This window comes from Staurois parvus, unplaced genomic scaffold, assembly GCF_062004578.1.
Source record: "Staurois parvus isolate SC_StPar_1 unplaced genomic scaffold, SC_StPar_1.0 ptg000047l, whole genome shotgun sequence".
NCBI lineage: Eukaryota > Metazoa > Chordata > Amphibia > Anura > Ranidae > Staurois > Staurois parvus.
In genome coordinates this window covers 4,050,258-4,072,945 of record NW_028317843.1, presented here as the reverse complement: position 1 = coordinate 4,072,945, position 22,688 = coordinate 4,050,258, and the positions used below count along the sequence as shown (strand labels likewise).

Genomic DNA, 22,688 nt, shown 5'->3' with positions numbered 1-22,688 from the left:
TCTCTGCCTACACGGGCTCATCATTCATTCATGGATTTCCATGAATGAATGAACTGAACTGCAAGTCCCGGCAGCCTTAGCGGTTGTAGTTGGGCTTGTGGTTTTCAATGAACTACCAAGGAGCTGTGGAGTGCTGTGGTAGTTCATTGAAGCTTCCTGTCAGAATATCTGCTTGGATGTACATCCCATACGGCAAGCAGATAATCTGACAGGTCTGCAGGAGACCTGTATGGCATCAGCAATCTACTGATCACTCGTGCAATGCTTTCCAGGCTCCTTTGGACAAAAATAATAAATGCACATTTTTTTTTACCTGCAAAAAAATATGCATTTATTATTTTTGTCCACAAAGTGAATGTATCCTTTAAGCTGGCCATGCACATTATATTTTAATTTACAAAGTCTCTGTAATGTGAGGGCCTTCCAACAACAATTCATTGCATTGAATTCAATAAGGCAAGCCCAAACACAAATGTTGGAAGATCCAAAAGAGATTTTACAAGACAGTAGTGTGTATGGGCAGCATTAGACATGTTTTTTATATTTAAAGTGCCCATTCATGAAAAGGTAACAAGTTCACTTTAATTCCTCTCTTCACAGAAGCACATTCTTTCTTTTCACTTTCTCACCACTCCGTTCAGCAGCCAGGAGCAATCAAAAATAGTGTGTAATTGGTGGGCCACTGTAGTCATACAGGCAGGACTGCTGTTAGAAACCACAGGGCCCCTTAGAGCCAACCTGACAGGGCCCCCCCAAACCACAGGGCCCCATACAGCCAACCTAACAAGGCCCCCCCCATTCCCACAAAGTTATGAATGAGCACAGTGAGTGATCAGTACCGATCACTCATTCTGTTCATTCAGGAATGAAAGGGGCTGGTAGATTGCTGGAACCGATCCCCTGTATGTTTCTCTGCAGCAGCTGAAAGCCAGCCAGGGGGAGGAGAAGAAACCAGCTTTCAGCTGCTGCAGGGAGAGCCATACAGGGGATTGGTTCCAGTAATTACCCCGTTCACCCTTCCTGCCCACATCTGATTCACCCAGCTGCCTGGGCCCCGTACAGGAGGACTGGTGGTACCCCCATTATCCACGGCCCTGCATACAGGTACCTTATATATTGTAGGGATAAGAATGCACTGACTGGCACAGTGTTATCAGACACACGCACCTCTATTACTTCTGTTTCCAGCACTGAGTGGTGAAGAAACAAGATAAAGCTAACTATATGCTGTTTAGGGAATGCTAACGGGTAATATACATTAAAAAAAAAATCAGTGATTAATTTTAATACAAATGCATTTATCGGTGTATCATTATTTCTGCCTGGAATTAGGCTATAAAAGCTAAAATTTAATGCATGAACTAGTTAATAATAATAAGACCTTACTGTCACTGTATAAAAACATGCAACAAAATTTCCATACCATATAACCCTTGGTTCTGACCAGGGGCGGACTGACCATTTGGAAACTCGGGCACTTCCCGAGGGCCCGGGGTCAGTAGGGGGCCCCATGAGATGCCCCTGGTACCTTTTTCATAGGCTTTTTTGAGTTTGGGCAAGGACACAGGGGCCCCATGATCCCCTATTGCCTGGGGGCCCCATGAGTTGTCAGTCCGCCCCTGGCTCTGACACATTATCTGTTGTAAATTTGCCTCAATGATGAACAGTTCATAACTGTATATTTATTAGGCAGCACAGTGGCTAAATGGTTAGCACTTCTGCCTGGTAGTACTAGGGTCGTTGGTTCGAATCCCAGCCACGGCACCACCTGCCTGGAGTTTGCATGTTCTCTCTGTGCCTGCGTGGGTTTCCTCCGGGTACTCCGGTTTCCTCCCACGCTCCAAAAGACATGCTGGTAGGTGAATTGGTTCCTGTCTAAACTGGCCCCTGTATGTGAATGTAAGTTAGGGACCTTAGATTGTACACCCCTTGAGGGTTAGGGACTGATGTGAATGTACAATATATATGTAAAGCGCTGCGTAAATTGACGGCGCTATATAAGTGCCTGTAATAAATTAGAAAACCTATGCAAATATCTAAAGCTCTTTCTATGTCTTACTAATAGGACCATCAGGAACCACCATCTCTGTTTTTGGCACACGGTTTGGTTCTGATGCCACAAATGTTACAGTGACTATTGAAAATGCCACATGTATCATCACCTTCATATCAGATACTGTACTGAACTGCACAGTGACAGACCACTGGGGAGGAACATTCCCAATATTACTACAGAATAAGAAAGGCTTTGCAAGATCCAGTGCAGCATTTACATATGAACTGAGTATGACTAGCATCTCTCCAAACCAAGGTAAGTGCCATGAGCAGTTGGGGGCTGCTGGGGATAATTGGGGATTTCTACGGCTGGGGCTAGAGTTACTGTGATCAGGTTATCATGATTCTTAACTGACCACAAGTCAATGCCAACTCCTGGACACCACATGGAAAATGTATCCTTCAGAGTGATTTGGGTTTTACATCTCTGCAACAGCATGTTGATACTTTCTATGACTATATTGATTCATCCATACATCCTCTTCTTCTTCCCTTCCATTTTTTCAAGAATAATTGTCTTTTATAGTCAGTTGGTTCTTCTGATAATATACAGTATCCAGACAGCTTCATCCAGTCATCAGGGCTTCTAGTGAAAAGTTAGGCCTGATTTGTTGAAAAATATGTGTCCGGAATAACCAGCAGAGATGGCCAGATCTGCAAGGCTACACTCAGGAAACTGGGACAAGACTGTGCACACTTAAATGGGATTAATTTACAGTGAAACAAAATCCATCCAAACATCAGCACACACTAAACGTAAACCCAGTGACAGAAAACCTAACAAACAGAAAGCCTAACTAACAACTAACTATGTACAATATATGCAAAATGGGGAACACAGAAAATAAAGGGAAAACTGGAGGTGCAGGCTGCAGATGGAAAGAGGGAACCACAACTGGGATCAGGAAGAAGGATGGGGGGCAGGTACAAGGTAGCAGTGTATAAGGTACAAGGCAAGAGCATGATCAGAATCAATGGCAAACAAAATCTGGCAGCATCAAAACACTGGAGTGAGACGTACTAGTAGGGAAAGACCTAAATACCTTTGTAGCAGCTAGCATCGGGTGGAAACTCATTACTGGGATGTACTGGGAGACAGCCACTGGTGGACATTGGAACTGCACCCTTCTGCTATGGGAAACAGTCCCAACAGCAGGTGACCCAATTGATCCAAGGATGCAGTATCTGTCTACTACATCTATATCCTCATAGACTCTGAAGTTAACTGCCTTCCTTGTTGTTATAACATTAGTTTTAGCTGAAGTCCCATCTTTTCACTGTGTTTTGTAACTTTTGCTATAAGGCTCTTGAGGTCCCCTATACTTTCAGCTATTAGCTAGTAGTAGTGTCATCAGCATATCAAAGATGGTTGATGATTCATCCTTCAGTCTTGAAACCTGGGGATTCCCATGATGTCACTAAATATGATTATATTCATATATGGTCAATAAATCACCTGGGAGACCCTGCCCCTTTGTTTACAATGCAATGGCAGGGACTGGGAGATGTTGTTCAGCAGGAGTGCAGCAACAGGATCAGACGTGTCAGTGGGTGGTGTTTTTTTTTTCTGTCAGCGGGTGTCATTCATCATAATTGATATGGATTTGCATTGCTCGGAATTATGATCAACAGTGGATTTACATTGTGTTTTTTTATTTTTAATGAAAGGACGTGTCAAAAACTGTGTGTGGTGTTTATTTACTTCATTTTTTTGTGAATGAGTAGGGGTATCTGAAGGTAAGCTAATAGTTCCCCCACAACCACCAAGCCAGTGTTGTAGGGAAAAGGCTCTTGTCCTCATTTACATAGCTACAAGGTGCTTTTCCAAGGGGGTCATCCACGGCAATGTACCCCATTCATGATGAGGGCATGTGGCCTGGTATGGTTTAGGAGGGGGGCTACGCATTCCTCCCCCCCCTTTCCCGGCCAGCCAGACTACATGCTAACACATATATTACAAACATTACTGGAAATATTTGTGACTTTTGTGCGAATGCTGAGACATTTGCAAAGCAAATTTTTTTATTCATAGTGCTATAAGTGACACAGCTTAGAAAGTTTTAATATTAGTAATTATTATTAAATTATTATTAATTATTAATTTATTTCTTTATGCTTTTAAGGAAGCTTTGGTGGTGGATTGATGCTCACTATTGCTGGCTCTGGGTTTGATAAGATGGTATCCAAGGTCCTCGTCTGCAGCTCTGAGTGCAAAATAGATCAAGTGAGATCTAATGCAAGCTTCCTTCTCTGTGAATTGCCTTTGAATAATAGTAAGTGACTGAACTACCCAACAAATCAACCAGCTGAACACATCACACCTACAACTTCACTGAAAAAAGATCAGCAGAGCATTTTAGAAGTGATTACATGTTATACAGTCTTGTAGAATATGTTATAAAGCATAACTCAATCACATAATGATTATGATCTTATTTGTTTATTGCATTATTTTTTCTCAATATTTTTTGTATCTTAAAAGATAAAAGACAGGTAACTATTTCAAGCTTGGAAATAATTTGGAAATAATTTGTGGAATAATGCTTATTTCCACAGTGGGCACGTAATAGAAAGGTATTGACGATGATGTGAAGAGGCACACATCCAACATAGATCCATGTATTTGCAATTGTATACAAAAAAGACAACACATTTCAAGAGTCATCCACGCTTCTTCAGGGCTATAAATCACATAAAACATAAAATAAATTATTAGAAAAAATGAGGCCAAAATCATCTCAAAATGTTATTACGTAATTAAATAATAAATACTTTTAAAAAAATGAAATCGAATAAAAAATGAAAGAGATAAAAGTGAAACAAAAGAAAAACTAAAACATAAAAATCTAAAAAAAAACCCAATTTTTATAATTATACAGAATATAGAATATGTGTGCCTAATCGTCTCTATTTTCTATATATAGATAAGCAGATAATAAACCAGGTAAGATTACCACTGTGGTGTTTAAAGGATAAGTTCACTTTTTTACAAAATATAATAAATACAATGGGCTTTTTACTATGAAGGGCATTCAAGTCAAACCGGGACTTTTAATTTTACAGGTATAAAAAGGGATGCTAGCGTGGAGGTACTACATGCAGTAGTAAGTGGCAAATGTGTCTTGTTACTGATAGGCGGCGCACATGTCGTGGGCCAGTCCAGAGAAGCATTAATCAAGATGGCAGACAACAGTGTTAGTGCGTGTGTGGAACAGCATGTGGTGATGAAGTGTCTTGTGAATGAAGGCGTAAAACCTGCGGATATCTGTAGAAGTCTTCAAGCACAGTGCGGTGATGAGATGCTTAGCCGCAGTAAGACATTTGAATGGTGCAAAGGTTTCAAAGATGGCCGTACGTCTGTCAGTGACGATCCCAGCTGTGGTGGTTCCCAACCCACAACAGTCATTCCTGTGAACATTCAGTGCATGGAATGCCTGATCCTGGATAATCAACGCATAACCTGCTGTTAAATTGCACAAGTGACAAATCTTTCTGTTGTCAGCATTTCAGCACTGATGATGAAGTGAAGCAGGCTGTCCTAGGATGGTTCAGGCGCACTGACAAATCTTTCTATGCCAAAGCTTTCCAGGCATTAGTTAAATGCTGGGATAAGTGTATAAATGTAGCAGGGGAGTATGTTGAAAAATAAATGCAGTTTCCACTCATCAAAATTTCTTTTTTTCTTATTATATAAACTCAAAAGTCCTGGTTTGACTTGAATGCCCCTCATATTTTTTAGGAGCCTGTAAAGCATTGCACCAGCGGCCGGTGGTTTGTAGGTGCCATGCAGGTCTCCTGCAGACTGTCAGTGTAATCAGTCTGCTTGTACCTAATACGAGCAGACAGTTTTACACTGGCAGAAAGAAAGAATGAACTACCACAGCGTTCAACAGCACCGTGGTAGTTCATTGAGAACTACAAGCTGACAGCCGCAAAGGCTGAAGGTACTTGCAGCTCATTAATTCAGAGGGATCTTTATTTTTTCCCTTTTGAACTTTTAAATAAGTGTTTTGTTATATTTGTTAGATAAGAGCAAACATACCTGCTGAATCTGCCAGAAATATTGTAACCTAAAAACTTTCTAAGCTCCCTTGTCACACTCAGTTTTCAGATATTTTATGTACTACAGAAACCCTCCCTCTATGTAATGGCAAAAGTGCTCTGTAGTTCTAACATACTTCCTGTTCTAGGGTGACAGTGCTGCTTCTCCATGTACAGTGCAGTGAGTAAGCGTGGTCTCCCTCTGACAGGTGTGTGCTAGCAGGATCATTAGGTAAAAATAAAGGGTCCAGAAATAAATAAAAAAACTAATGCAGGCACCACATGTCTGGTAAGCTGAAACATATTACATTTGTGTTTAGACATGCTTTATAGGCAATCCGTTGTAAAAGAAATACAGGGGTACCTGTTGCGCTTTTTCTGACTTCAGTACCCTCTGAGTCACTGAAATTAAACAAGCATGCACCTTAAGAAATTCAAAACTTTGGAACTGCATAGTTGTTCTAGGTCAGTGCCTCAGAAAACCATTGGAACACTATGGCAGCCAGTCACCTGGCAAACTGGCATTTACAGGAGTACAGATAGGAACAAAAGCCTCTGTACTTTCTTAAAACAGGTATATCCTATCAAAAACCTGTAATTTAATAATGCTCCATACAATACGGGCCATGTTACAGGTACAGCAATATGATGATAAAATACACATAAGTAGTAATGAATTATTATACGTTATTATTATCCAGGATTTATATAGCTTCAACAGTTTGCACAGCGCTTTACAAACTGAAGGTAGACATTAGAGTTACAATACAATTTGGAACAAGAGGAAACGGAGGGCCCTGCGCGTTAGAGCTTACAATCTAGGAGGAAGGGTTGAGTGATACAAAAGGTAATAGCTGCGGGGGATGAGATGATGGAAGACATAAAAGGAAGTTTACTAGTTAGAAGCAGGATAGGCTTCTTTAAAGAGAGGTTTTCAGGGATCCTCTAAGGGTGGATAGATTAGGAGACAGCTGGACAGATTGGAGTAGGGAGTTTCATAGGATAGGAGAAGCTCAGGAGAAGTCCTGAAGACGAGCTTGTGAGGCGGTGACACGGGAACTAGAGAGCAGGAGGTCTTGGGAAGATCAAAAAGGGCGGTTTGGTTGACATTTTGAGACCAGGTTGGTGATGTAGCTGGGGGCAGAGTTATGGATGGCTTTGTAAGTTGTTGTTCGTATTTTTGAATATCATTTCTTGGGCAAGTGGAAGCCACTTGAGGGATTGGCAGAGAGGGGTAGCAGACACTTAACAGTTGGCAAGATGGATGAGCCTGGCAGCAATATTCATGATGCACTGGAGGGGGGATAGCCTATGTAAAGGTAAGCCAATGAGGAGGGAGTTGCAGTAGTCGAGGCGAGAGATAACCAGGGAGTGAATTAGGAGCTTTGTGGTATCATTGGTTAAAAAGTGATGTATTCTGGAGATGTTGCGGAGCTTATTCTTTATACCTATTTTCCAGATACAAACACTACTCAGATCTGTAATGTCAGCATCATTAACGGAAACAATGCTGTCTCGATCAGCAACTCCTTTACCTACTCGACTGCGCTAACCCCTCTTATATACGATGTCACCCCCAAGAGAGGAGGAACCGCTGGGGGGACCAGACTCACCATCACTGGATCTCTGTTTGGGTATTAATTAGACTCGTAATACTTTTCTATTGGCCATTATTGCAAGCTGCTTTTTGCTATTGCTAGTTTTCCAGTATTTAACAAGCCAAGAATTATAAGTTCACTTTTGCAGTGCCATCTGGTAGAGGCTGAGCTGACAAGATGGCTTCCCTTACACTTCCTCTCCAATACTCCCTAGAGGTGGTGGCAGGGTGTAGCCAGATGAGGAGTGCCATGATTCCTGCTGTGGGTCTTAACACAATGGGTGGTCTGATGACAGTTTGGTAGACTGCTGGAATTCTGTGGATGCTCAGACTGGAACATGTGCAGAGGGCTGGCACACAAGTGGAGCAGGAAGCAAAGCTGTAGTCAAGATGAGCCAGGGCCAGCAACAACTGGGTAGCAGCAGTACCAAATTGGAAAACAGAGAACTGGAACTCTCCCTGGAGTGGAAAGAACAAGTTTAGGCAGGCCTTCCAAACATTTATCACCTCCCCAGCCACCTTCTGGATGCCCCCTTCTAGAGATTGGCTGATGCATGATAAATATTCACAACTGAATATTTGACTCTCCCTGCCCTGTATTTTGAAAGCTTCCCCCAGAAGCAGGTGAGAGAATGTATACACCCAGCTAGGAAACTGACCAGATAAAAATGCTGGTCTCTTCTGGGTTTTGGGTGTGCCTACTCCAGGAGTGGACTGACCATTTGGGAACTCGGGCACTGCCCAAGGGCCCTGGGTCAGTAGGGGGCCCCATGAGATGCCCCTGGTACCTTTTCATAGGCTTTTTTGGGTGTGGTTTGAGTGTGAGCGAGGACACAGGGGCCCCATGATCCCCTATTGCCCGGGGGCCACATGAGTTGTCAGTCCACCCCTGGCCTACTCCCCTATGGTTTGACACAGTGGGAGTATGTCAGCAGCTGCTGATCGGCTGTGTCATATCACAGCCTAGATCTCTGTATTGGTAAACAATACAGAGCTCTATACAGAGGGACAGATCGCTAAACAATTTTTAGTAAAAAAACAGCACACAGTAAACAACACATTAACACTTGCTAGACACACAGTTAACCCCTTGATCGACCTAGATGTTAACCCTTTCACAGCCAGTGTCATTAATACAGTGACAGTGTATATTTTTAGCACTGACTACTGTATTTGTATCACTGGTGATGTCAGTCAGTCAGTGCCCATTAAGCATCAGTTAATAGTGTGAGACTGCTCGCTGCACTATCAGTCCCGCTATAGGTCACTGATCGCTATCATTACGAGTATAAAAAAAGAAATATAAATTCCAGTAAATGTATACCATAGTTTGTAAACGCTATAACTTTCCCGCAAACCAATTAATATACACATATTGGGATTTTGTTTTACCAAAAATATGGAGCAGAATACATTTTGGCCAAAATTAATGAAGAAATTAGATTTATACATTTTTTGTGCTGGATATGTTATATAGCAGAAAGTAAAAAATGTTTTTTTTTTACAAAATTTACAATCTTTTTTTCATTTATATAATAAAAAAATAACTAAACCCAGTGGTGATCAAATACCACTAAATGAAAGCTCTATTTGTGTGAAAAAATGACATAAATGTAGTTGCATGAATGCACAATTGTCAGTTCACCTTTTGGGAACATGTTACATGTTCCACCCACCTTTTAGGATAGGACCCCTTTAGGACCCCGTGACAGCAGTACGCGGTAAGGGGAGAAGTTCCTCATACAAGCTGTTATTTTTTAAAAACAGCACAGCCGTGTGGGGCTCCATGGACGCGTCATTCATTCATTCTGTGAATGAATGAACTACAAGTTCTGACACCTGACAACCCTAGTGGCACTGTGGAGCCTTCTGTTAGTTAATTGGATCTTCTTGTCAGTATATCAGCTTGCTTGTACTTCCCATACGGGCAGGCAGATATACTGACAGGTCTGCAGGAGACCTGCATGGCACCAATGCTTTGCATGGTGCAATGCTTTCCAGGCTCTTGCAACAAAAAGTAAGTGCACATTTTTTTACCTGCAAAAAATGTGAATGTATTATTTTTTGTCAAAAGGGGAAGTTTAAAACTTCAAAGTAGCATAGTGCCATATAGCCAAAAAAAAAATGGCCTGGTCATGAAGGGGGTAAAAACTTCCAGAGCTTAAGTTATTAAATCAGTTACAATGTAGAAAATTGTGACCTTCATTAGGGTAGCAGATACATGATTTATGGTGTCAAAATCAGGTTAGCATTAGTCCAGCAGCTATTTTGTCTGTTTAAACAAAAGCTCAGGGGTTGACAGATCACCCATGAGAAACCCAGGACACCACAAAGGGAAACACAGAAACAGAGGGAAGCAGGGTAAATAAACATTATTAGGAAAAGGAAGAATGAACAGTACATTTGTTTTATAGATGGAATATGTTACTCTCCTTCACAGCCCACAAAATTGTCACTATAAATTGAATGGAAATGTCTAGTAATCAACATTTTTCTTTCCTTTGTAGAAATGATGCCTCCCATATCACTGTCACAATTGCTCAGTCCCCGTGCATTGTTCAATCAGCTAATGGCACACGGATTGTTTGCAATACCACAGCCCATTCCCCTTCAGAAAAAGCCAAGGTTCGGGTGAACATCGAAGGCCAAGGTGTTGCTCTAATGGTAAGATTTTACATGAACCAGTACCATGTAACATCTTTATTATTGATACCACCTAGAGCCCCAGCAATACTTCATAGACCAACTATTAAATAGTAAACTATTAATGGCAATGTTCTTAAGAGTGCCCTTTGGAGGAAAGAGAATTATGGACAGAAGCGGGTCCTCTAGAGGCATGGATCTAGCAGTGGATGAAGTCATACCCAATTGTTTGGCAATGGAATCTGTAGTACTGTTATCATTGTGTTAGTGAATGCACTATAACATGCCTCATTCTTAGGCATGTAAACAGAAAAGACAAAAGCTCATATGTTTGAATGGGGCAATCCTCTACAAATACAGAGTACAAATGGTTTCCTACCACCTTACAGAAGAAGCACCAAAAGTTCCAAAAAGGGCCATTATATTGTTGGTGCTATGTTTTAATTTTGTTAACTTTAAGAGCACGTTTTACCCCACGTTCCACAATGAATGGTAGTGCACGAACCGGGGTGCTGTACATTGCATTGCTTTTCCTTTTCAATGGCACCCCAATTCACTAATAAAGTATCAGGTAAAACATTGCAGAAGACCATAACATGCCTATGCATAAACATTTAAAATAAATGAGTTGCCTTGATGCAGTGTGCCCTAATTCACTAAACTTGTCACAGGGACAGAAATAGATGAGAAATCAAACTTTCTCTTACATTCATTGAGGGACACAGCTCTTCTATTCTTGACCATATGGTTATATTGCCACCTACAGTAGTAGGACACTAGGCAGAAAAAACACAGCACCACCTATGGGAAGTTCTAACTGGTATAAGCCCCCTCTCTGCTATTTGCAAGACAGTTATTTCTGCCCAGAAGTCCTGCTGGGACTTGTGTTTCCATAGCCTTTTTTCCTTCCTTTTTTACCAGAATTTTTTTACATGGAGATCTTCAGTGAACAGCTGGGCTAAGCAACAGGCTGGATAATCTAGATCCAGTAGTTACCACAGTTTGGCCAACAATGCATGTAGATCTTTGGCTACACACCAGGTGGGTTGCGACAGCCCCATCCTGGACTGGGGTGGTCAGTGAATTAAACGTCTCATGTGAACACATATGACTGGGCACTTGCATTCTGTGTCACAGTGATACACTGGCCAACAGTCCCTTCGGTGGAGAGGAGGATCTGTCTCAGGAGTGTCACCCACTAGCTCAACTGGATTGGTTAGCAAACAAAATTATGAGACTTTTCTTTTTTTCGTTTCGTCACTTCCTATGACTTTTTCAGAAGTCCGGGTAAATCAGATGGGGAGCAGCCCCGTAACGGAAGTGGGAACATGTGGCCAATGTTTCCCTAAACTTGTCTACACCTGTATCCCTATGAAGAGGAGCTGCTTCACCCAATTTTTATGTGAGTTGCTAAATAAAGGAGGATATTGTTTGATCTACCACTTGTAACTGTGGATTTTCTCATGAGGGAAATGGAGGAATAACCCTAACATTGGATGAAATCTGAATGATGAGATGTTAACCCAGAGTGGTGCTATGCCCTGTCATTTCTTATATAGGGTAATTATCCATCAGCACATGAGTTGGGGAGTGCTGGTTTGGGTTTAAGGTGTACACTGATGTATACAGAGTGCGGTGATACACATTTGCAGTGATAATTTTGAGTTTGTTCTCACATATTGTGTAGTTGACACTTTGTGTGAGTGTCTGTCACTTATATTTATATTTATATATTTATTTTAGGTACACAAAAGTATATTTGCATGTGTATAGATACTCGCTTATAGAGTACACACATTTATATAGATTTTGCATGTTGCACAGTGAGTGGCACGTGTGTTTTAATTATTTAAAAGGTATGACACTATGTCGAGCTTTTTCTTTTTGAGGTGTATTGTCATCAGGATTTGCGGGTGATGAGAAGGAAATTTTTGATGAAAGAAGAAAGAGAACAATTGTCTATACTTGTGGGGACTATTGACATTTTTGATATTTTGGACACTTTTTTGTATTGTTTGATGTGTTGATGTATTTATTTTGATTTTCATTTCTTTCTGTTAAAAAGAAAAGTCTCATAATTTTGTTTGTTTGGCCTTCAAGGGTGGAGGTGGATAACTTTTCTGGGATATTATATTGGGATTTTTTGCTGTGTACTTTAATATATGGATTGGTTAGCAGATGCCCCCCTTCTGTCCCCAGGTGCGTGTGGGGCGTGGGTACTCCCTAGGGTGGTCAGCTCTACGGGTTATCCTATTCCAGTACAGGCATGGATTCCAGTTACCTTACTTCCCCCCCCCCCCCCGCAGCTGTAGGCACTTGGTGTCAGATACACTGTGATTGGGGTGGGGGGGTAGTGCCCCCTGAGGCCACAGCACTTCCATGTGTCGAATTGCTTTACCTGTGTTCTTGAACAGACAGGCAGCCCCCTGATCTCTGCCAAGAGGGGCTTGCCAGTGCCTTGGTGAATCCATTGCGTGTGGGCCCATTTTCCCTTCCTGGGTCGGTGTGTGGACTAGAGACTGTGGGGACATCTGGTGCTGGCTGTTGCTCTAGCACATGGGGATTTCATTTTTTTTTTTTTTGCTGTTGTGGGCAGGGGAGTGATCCAGACCCCCCTTCCCGGCCTGTGCTTTGGTACCTTGCCTGCCCCCCACGGGTGTCCACACCATGCAGTCTGGCTGCAGGAATATTTAGGTCTTGGCTTTGCAGCCTATCAAGACAGGCTGCTGTGCCCACCATTTTGACTGTGGGCATCTACCTTTCTCCTCAGTCACTTCCTCCTGTGCTCTGTCCCTGAGCTGGAGGTGGATATGCGATAGCCTGGCATCCTGATATGCGGAGCTGTAGGGACAGGGCTCAGTGGGTGGTCACTCTGACAGACTGTTATGCCACCTTCTTTTCTAGGGGCATTTTGGCATTCCTGACTTCCAGCTGGGCGGTTGGTAGGAAGTTCAGTGCTGAAGATACTGAGGCCTGGTTTTGTTACTATCATCTTCTAGATTCAAAATGTGTTAAGGTAAAACTGTGTTCTTACCCGTTCCCTCATCCTACCAAACTATCCTTCTCTACTCTGGAAGTGGCGGGCCCAACTAGCCAAATGGCTGAGGGTGAACATGAAAGTGTGCATAGTAACCCAAATCAGCAGACTACACTCTCCCACCACTCTACATTTACATGCGCCCTTGTTTTGGTAATAAAGGGAGAGATTTGGGGTTTTCTGGCACTGTTACCCTGTTGGGTAAATCTGAGAGCGATCCATAAGGTAACAACTTTTAACTGCACGGTAACAAGGAGCAATTGCACAGATCCTGGTGCAATTTTGGGCATCTGCTAGATGGGTAGAAGCCCTGCAGTAATCCATGTGCAGCATGCATTGAGCGGTAGATGAATATCTGCATATTTGAGTCTATTTGGTGGCTGTTGTACTCAGGAGAGGAGATGCCTCCTCTTCCATCATTTCCACACAGAAATAGGCAATGGTGGCTACTCCACTTATGGCAGTGCTGGAAACATTACTGATTGGAGATCTCCAAGGGCTGCTAAGGAACTGACTATCCCCGCTGATACCTGCAAGCTGACTCCTTTGGCTAAGCTTTTTTCTCACCACTGCATACCTTGGATGCAACACAACTTGGGAATGTGACCATAGGAGTGCCCACTCAGCACTTGGCTTGCTGAAGGGGCACTTGGAGACAAAGAGTTGTGGAGAGTGTTGGGGGACTCCAGAAGAGGAATACCATTGCACAGAACAGGTAACTATAACATGCTTTTTATTTTAAGAGGAAAAAATTGCCTTTAGAACCATGTTAACAAAAATTTGATGATTATAGAATCAATATTGAATATTATTGGACCATTTTAAAAAAAATGAAAATTGACATGTAACTGGCTTCCATGGGCAGTATTGCTGCTGTTCCTGTATACTAGTGCTTGAAAATAGGTGAAGCAGTGTTATTGTTTACAAGCATCCCAATTTCAGACATGATTTTTAGTTGGGTAGCATTAGTCAGGATTGGACTTTTGTTTGAAATTAACTGGCAAAAGCATGGATCTGTGGATGCAGACTGGAGTTGATTCAGGGGCTTGAACATTGTCTTAACTGGTCCTTTTCTAAGGATACATTAAAGAACTAGGGGTAGTCCATCTGCCTCCATCCAGTAGGATAGAAACACTCATATGACCAAAGAATTAAACTTTTCTGTTCTTGATGTTCCCCCCTACAGGGCTACTTACAGCTTCAAAGAAAATGATGCAAACTCAGTAGAAACTCTCACACAGACAAGGTGCTCATGGAACTTTTTGAGAGGTACGCAACATAAACAATCCAATATTTAAAACCATATACATTTTTATATGGTTTTAAAAATTGGACTGTTTATATGGCGTACCCCTCAAAAACTCCCATGGGCACCTTATCTGTGTGAAAGTTTCTACTAAGTTTGGAGACTGAGTTACGCCTTGTCTATGCACAGAAACCATTATTTCTTTTCTAAAGATTCAAACTCTTTCCCATGTTATCCAAAAATAAATAGTTTTTGGCTGGGATAGATGAGAGATAGATCAGACCTAAAAGAGGGTTAATTGTGAAGAACAGGGGAACAGAAGAATTTGGTTATTTGATTACAAAGATTGACAATGGATAGCTAGGCATTCTATAAGATTGACACCCCCCCCCCCCCAATTTAATCTGTTGGATCTAAAGATTTTGTTTAAAAAAAATAGAGTTTACATTACTGTGTGATGCAATTTTCCTGTTTGTCTGTTTCAGGACAATGCAGACTTTTTCTACATCGATGTTTGGTCCTCTAAATATACCTGGGGAGGGGAATCTCCCCCAGATGAAGGTTCAATGGCTGTCATTACTAAGGGACAGACTATCCTACTGGACAAAAGCACTCCAGTGCTGAAGATGCTGCTGATTCAAGGTAGGGTCAAGCTAGTATTAATTTTCGCTATGGGCATAGTGGGTATATTGGGCATCAGAGCTTCCCCCAGATATCAAGGAACTCCAAATATACTTTACCAGTAGCTAGCAGGGCACATATAGACATTATAGGATGCTAGTGGAATGGAGTCCTGTAGCTGCCAGCTATCTCTTCTGGACAAGCCCGTTTTCAAACTTAAACAGATTAATCTTATAAAAAGTGGGTGTGATTTATCAAAATAGAGGCTGATGTATTAGAAAGTTTTGGAATTTCAAATAATGAGTTGTAGGTTATGGTGGGTCAGTATCATAAATGTTAATTGTCTGTATTACTCAATATCAACTTATCAGAATCAATACAGGCATCTTTTAATTCTGGCACTATGAGTTCACTTTTCACTGATTGTGCTCAGATTTGGGTTCCCAAAAGGGGCCAGGCTTCCTAAAACTAGGCATGACATGTCCAAATATAGTTAATATGTGGGCTGACATGTCAAAATATGGTCAGCATGTGGGCTGTGCTGTGACATATTGGGGTCAGGGCATGATGGGACCCAGTTTAGTTTGAAAAGTTGGGTAGTATAGTAAAGCAGACTGACATATGATCGCTAAAATTTAATATGCTTCATTGTATAGTGTATATAATGTGCATTCTGCTTTTGATGAAGGTAAGTGATATAGGAGTTTAATATGTATACCTGTCTTTTCACACCAGGAGGAACTCTGGTATTTGATGAAGCTGACATTGAGCTCCAGGCTGAGAATATTCTTATCACAGATAATGGTGTTTTGCAGGTATAGGAGACCACAGCAATACTACATTATAAGAGGATCCATGTACTTAAACATGATTGATTATAATAAGTTTGGTTTGCTTTATGTTTATATTTAGATTGGAACTGAGGCTGCCCCATTCCAGCACAAAGCTATCATCACTCTACATGGACATTTACGCTCCCCAGAGCTACCTTTGTACGGGGCAAAAACCTTGGCGGTCAGACAAGGAACTTTGGATCTTCACGGTTAGTCAAATATTATTTATTCAAATAGATCCCAATAATGCAAACAAATGCATAGAAGTCCAATATCAACAAGATAGCATAAACATATCTTTGCATGACATAATCATGTATTTTACTGGAAAATATTTTTTCATCATTAGGGTAGTAATTATTAAGTTTGATATACAGAAAAAATAGCAAAGGCCAATCCAGAGCCCTGTTGATGTTTTCCAGGTATTCCAGTGCCGGTAACTTGGACCCGTCTAGCGCAGACTGCAGAGGCTGGAAGCTCTGCTCTGCTTCTCCTGCATAGTGTGACATGGAAAGCTGGGGATGAAATTGTGATTGCATCAACTGGACACAGGTACATGCTCATTATTCTTCACCAGTCACATCACACACCAATGGAGATTTACAAGGTGATATTAGGTTTACCCCTGTGCAGTAAATGTTTGGCACCCTCTAATGATGACTGTAGGACTGGAGCTCTGAATATTTAAAAAAAAACCCACAGTATTCCCTTCTCCATTTAATCTGAAATCAAAGTGGAAGAAGAAACTTGATGTGTCAAATGATATGCAAGTAATGTCTGTAACTGGATTTGATGTCAAATTTTGATTACACAAAAACAACACGCATCTCAGACTAATGTAGAAAACGTGTATTTATGCTTTTAAATATATATATATATATATAAATATGATAACATCAGTACGATTTTCTGACAGCTGTTCTCTTCCTAGCTATCCATATATAAAGTAAGTACACACAGGTGTACTACAGCGTATGCTGTATTTACCCGCTCGGGGATGCACATGTGTACAATGCAGGCCAAATTAGGCAATCCCATTCATTTCAGTTGGGATGCAGCAGCTGCAGACACATAGCTGCAGCTCCCAATTGACATCTGTGTACAGGCACGGCCCCAAACACAGATTGTCTGCGTTCGAGGCCATGCACGAGCACATATATCAAATTGAGAGCAGTGGCTGTGTCCATGCAGCCACTGTTTCTCAACTATAATGAATGGGACTATCTGCATGGGTATGCATGGTACACCTGCAGATCCCCATGCATTGAAACACAGCCCTCGCATGGGTGTACACTGTAGTATGCCAGTGTGAATGAGGCTTAAAACCAAGCTACAAATATCTTTTTGAAATTATACTAGTAACTAATAGAACTGGTGTTGATCTGCTGTGTCCTCTGCAGCACTCAGTGGCTCCTGGCACGTACCTTCATATTAATACTGTGTCCTGTATACTGTTTTCCAAATGTATGAGCACTGTGTGTCAGCAAAAATCCCCTCCCTGCCCCTCCCAAAAGCGCTAATCTTCACACTTACCCTCTAAGCAAAATTTTCTTTTGCATGTCCAAATTCTCCCTAAACAGAAACTTTACCTTCTTCCAGTACAAACTCCCCTCCTAGAACAAATTCTCTACTCCTCAAATTTTCCCTCTGAGCATAAATCCCCTCCCCCCTCTCCCAGCACAAATCTCCTTAAATCCCCTCTCCTAGCACTAATCCTTCCCCCCAGTTTATCCTCCTTGCACAAATCCCCCCAATCCCTACTAGCACAAATCCCCCCCAAATCCATCGTCCTAACTTCCTCCTAGTACAAATCCTGCTCCAAATTACGCCTTCTAGCACAATCCTCCAAATCCCCAACCGCATCCAGGGCAGCTGTCCCTCTCATCTACCCCTTGTCTTGGCCCGGATATGACTTTTCAGGTTGCTTACAAGGTTGCTTTAGTTCCAGTATTACAAGCAAGACTATTTGTCTTTGTCTAAATGGTAAACATGGAAAATGTTAATAATTTCTAGTATGAAATCACCACAACATTACTACTTTTTCCAGGTCTTTGCACTCCAACCATTACCGGAACTATTGTAATATTAATCTGCATTATATTTCTCATGTCAGTGATAGCAGTGCCAAGAAACAGACCAACCACATGTAAAATACCAAATAAAAATGGAGTAGTCTAGATTGGCCATTGCCGTATTCTCTGCAGTTCTTTGATTCATTTTTACTATCCATTTTGGCCAATACAAAATCTATGCCAGTCACACATGTCATTCCTTGATAAAGCAATGTCTACCCTTTCTTCTGGGTGAAGGAATGTTACTGTCTCCCACACGGTCTTCTGCCACTGTGGTATTTGACTCCTGATTAGTTGATTGTGATAGTTCGGTGTGTGTATGTATATGGTGATTTACTAAAACTGGAGTACTCAAAATCTGGTGCAGCTGTGCATAGTAACCAATCAGGTCTTAGGTTTTATTGTCAAAGCTTAATTGATCAAGATGAAGTTAGAAGCTGATTGGCTACCATGCACAGTTGCACCAGATTCTGTGTGCTCCAGTTTTAGTAAATCGACTCCATAATAAAGCGTCACGAGCTGCTGCACTGCAAAACCTCAGATTTTATACTTTATTTCTTCAAAGTAGATACATATCCAGGTAAGTGTCCCTCCAGCACAAGCCTTTGGACAATGCTGGATCGGAGGGACACTTACTTTTATTGTACATGATGGATATATATCTACTTGGAAGAAACAAAGCATAAAATCTGAAATGTGCAGTGTGGCAGCCCGTGATACTTTACTGTATTTTTGGACTGTGGAAGTCGGTTCAGTTGCAATAGCAACCAAGGTAATCACCCTGTTTGAATTTTTGGATTATATAGTATTAGCTACACTTATTGTAACTCTGTGCTTGAGAAAGAGCTTGTTAACAGAACAGTAGCAGCTTGGTAATCATGAATAATATGGAATATTAAAAAAAATTTATTTGATATGCCAATTGAGTAATCTCTGCTGCTCAATATGGATTGTTAATTATAAACAATTTGAGCAGCACTTGTTAATCATTGACAGGATCACATTTTGGTGACCTTATAAAGTATGTGCTTTATTTTCCTAATAGGCATAGTCAAAGGCAGAATGAGAAGATGACTATACAATCTGTGTCTGCGGATGGCAAAAACCTGACTCTAAGTAAGCCACTGGTGTACCAGCACTTAGGCATATCGGTTATCTTGCCTGATGGAACAGTCTTTGAAGCTAGAGCTGAAGTTGGTGTTCTTACAAGAAACATTCTGGTTAGAGGTTCCACCAATGCAGAATGGAGTGACACAATACCAGCCTGTCCAGATGGATTTGATACAGGTAATTTATTGTTTTCTACAGCATTTGTTTTAGCCATGTTCATTTTATTATTCATACATGGTTTTTTGTTGTGCTAATCTGAAGGCCACATGAAGTTTGGTGGTTTTTAGCTATTGACTCTGCAGACAGTTGGCGACTTCTGCGCACTGTGCACTTCAGCATGCACTGACTCCGCTCTGTCATATTACATGACCTACCACTTTGTGGCTGAGTTGCTGTTGTTCCCAGTTGCTTCCACTTTGTTATAATACCACTAACAGTTGACTGTGGAATATCTAGTAGCCAGGAAATTTCACGGATGAACTTATTGCACAGGTGGCAACCTATCACGGTACCACACTTGAATTCACTGAGCTCCTGAGAGCAACCCATTCTTTCACAAATGTTTGTAGAAGCAGTCTGCATGCCTAGGTACTTGATTTTATACACCTGTCGCCATGGAGGTGATTGGAACACCTGAATCCAGTGATTTGGAGGGGTGTCCCAATACTTTTGGCAATATAGTGTATTTTTGATACCAATAAAATATATTAATTTTTATGAGAAGTCTAGTTGTACAAATAATTGCTTGTCACATACAGGGGGGCTGTACCCTTCTGCTTGAGACCTTTTTTTCTTTTTTACTGGTAATGTATGGTTTAAGACCGCAACGATCAACAAACGATTAGGCATACGCTACTATCATTATTCTATCCTCTCTTATTATTTTTCTTTTGTCCATTATGTCCCACTCTTTACACTATCTTGTTGAACACACCTGAGAGTGTGCTATCTCTTGTTCCAGGTGAATTTGCTACACAAACATGTTTCCAAGGAAGGTATGGAGAGACAATAGGAAGTGATCAGTTTGGCGGATGTATAATGTTTCATGCACCAGAGCCGGACAAGCTGCAGTCCATTGGAAGAATAGAATATGTGGAGGTAACTGATATGTTCCTGGGACATTGGGGATATGCGTACATTGCTACCCTCAAGCTGGGTATACTCTGTGTTTTTTTTTTTTTGTTCAGTCAGTGGTTTGAACGAAAAAAAATCCCTCACAGATTCCTGCATTCACACAAGTGCTATGGATGCAGGGATCTCTCCCACTGTCCTATTATATTCTGACAGTGGGGAATCCCCACATCAAAATACACCGATCAACACTACATCAATTGGAATGGCAGCTGACCAAATGCTAGTTTTCCAGCAGGAACGTTCGGCAGAAGCCATTCTAACAATAAGCTTTTGATGAACAGACAGGGCTACACACAGATTCCGCTGAACCAGCTGAAGTTCAATACATGTATACCCAGCTTTAGATCTAATGAACAGTTAGCCCATGCAGTGTTGGTGCCCTACTGCAAGGGTATTTTTTTTAAATCCTGGAGTTCAGCTTCAAGTTCTGCCTTTTAATATTAGTTTTGAGGGGACTAATATTATCAATAGTGTAAACATTTCAGAACAGAAACATAAAACATAGTAAATATATGTTTTCCAGGTTTTCCATGCTGGTCAAGCATTCCGGTTGGGACGTTATCCTATTCACTGGCATTTAATGGGTGATGTCCAGTTTAAGTCATATGTACGAGGCTGTGGGATCCACCAGACCTACAACAGAGCAGTAACTATCCACAATACTCATCATCTTCTTGTTGAACACAACGTCATTTATGACATCATGGGAGGAGCCTTCTTCATTGAGGATGGCATAGAACATGGCAATGTGCTTCAGTACAACTTGGCAGTATTTGTCCAGCAAAGTACCAGTCTACTGAACGATGACGTTACACCGGCAGGTTATTGGGTAACGAATCCGAATAACACCATTAGGCACAATGCAGCTGCTGGAGGTACACATTTTGGTTTTTGGTACAGAATGCACGACCACCCAGATGGTCCATCCTATGACTCGAACATTTGCCAGAAACGAGTGCCACTTGGTGAATTCTACAACAACACTGTCCATTCTCAGGGGTGGTTTGGCATCTGGATATTTCAAGAATACTTTCCCATGGTAACAGGATCTTGCAGTTCTTCCACACCATCTACTGCTGTTTTCAAATCACTGACCACGTGGAACTGTCAGAAAGGGGCTGAATGGGTAAATGGAGGTGCTCTTCAGTTTCATAACTTCACCATGGTAAATAATGAAGATACAGGCATAGAAACAAAGAGAGTCATTTCAGATTATGTTGGTGGATGGGGTGAGACTTATGGAGCTGTCCTTAAAAATGCCATCATTGTAGGCCATCTTGATGAATTAGGACTTGGCTCCAGTTATTGCACATCTAGGGGCATAACTCTGCCATTCGATGAAGGACTGACAGTATCATCAGTCAAGTTTATGAATTTTGACAGACCAAACTGTGCAGCAATTGCAGTGACATCAATTACTGGAGTGTGCAGTGACAGGTGTGGAGGATGGAGTGCAAGGTTTAATGGAATACAATACTTTAACGTACCCAACAAGGCTGGATTCCGGTGGGAACATGAAGTTGTTTTAACTGATATGGATGGGACTCTTACAGGTAAAAATATTTTCTTTAAAATTAGGTTAATGCTAATGATTGTTATCTAGAGCCATGCCCAAAACCCAAAGAAGGCAATCAAACCACCAATGTAAGCATTGAAATTACCCACTAAAACACCAAAAAAAACCCCTAACGTTTCTGTATAGCTTATATACTATATGATCAAAAATATGTGTCCGTCCCTTCAAATGATTGAGTTCAGGTGATTTTTAGTGAAGTGTACTTTTGATGATACAGCATACAAAGACATTTTTACACTTTCAACCTTGTGGCCCTATTTTGGGAAAGACCATTATCTGTTCCAGCATGACTACACCCCAGTGTGCAAAGCCAACTAGATAAAGGTATGGTTTGGAAACATTGGTGTAGAAAGTCACGAGACAGCTCTTTGGGCTAAATGGATTCACACACTGTAAAATCATACAAAATCCCTCCAAAAAGGGTGGATGCTGCATGGGGGTGGGGGACTCTATATTAAAGGAGATGTCCAACAAGTTTATATAGGTGTGATGATCAGGTGTCCAAAAACCCATATAGTTTAATTAGAAATGTTCAGATTCTCCATCAGCTTCTCAGCAGGGTGATTCTTTTATTCCCTTTATTTGAAGTGTGGAGAAGCAAATGCTGGAATCAGAACGGTTGATAGAGTTGCCCTAAGCTTCTACTACCTTTTTCCTACAGCTAGTAGGTACAAAAGGCTCTGAATATTTGCATCCTAGCATTTTCAGGGATAAGATTAAGGA

General features: G+C 41.3%; 1 protein-coding gene across 1 annotated transcript in view; it reads left to right on the top strand.

The window, feature by feature from the left end:
* Positions 1-22,688, top strand: part of LOC149470395 (fibrocystin-L-like) — a 278,175-nt gene that overhangs the window by 158,166 nt on the left and 97,321 nt on the right. The window contains exons 41-51 of the mRNA XM_089664464.1: positions 2,066-2,311; positions 4,179-4,328; positions 7,556-7,730; positions 10,201-10,357; positions 15,105-15,261; positions 15,976-16,055; positions 16,153-16,282; positions 16,496-16,625; positions 19,191-19,432; positions 20,217-20,353; positions 20,913-21,942. Coding sequence (XP_089520590.1) covers positions 2,066-2,311; positions 4,179-4,328; positions 7,556-7,730; positions 10,201-10,357; positions 15,105-15,261; positions 15,976-16,055; positions 16,153-16,282; positions 16,496-16,625; positions 19,191-19,432; positions 20,217-20,353; positions 20,913-21,942 — 2,634 coding nt within the window. The remainder of the gene's footprint in view (positions 1-2,065; positions 2,312-4,178; positions 4,329-7,555; positions 7,731-10,200; positions 10,358-15,104; positions 15,262-15,975; positions 16,056-16,152; positions 16,283-16,495; positions 16,626-19,190; positions 19,433-20,216; positions 20,354-20,912; positions 21,943-22,688) is intronic.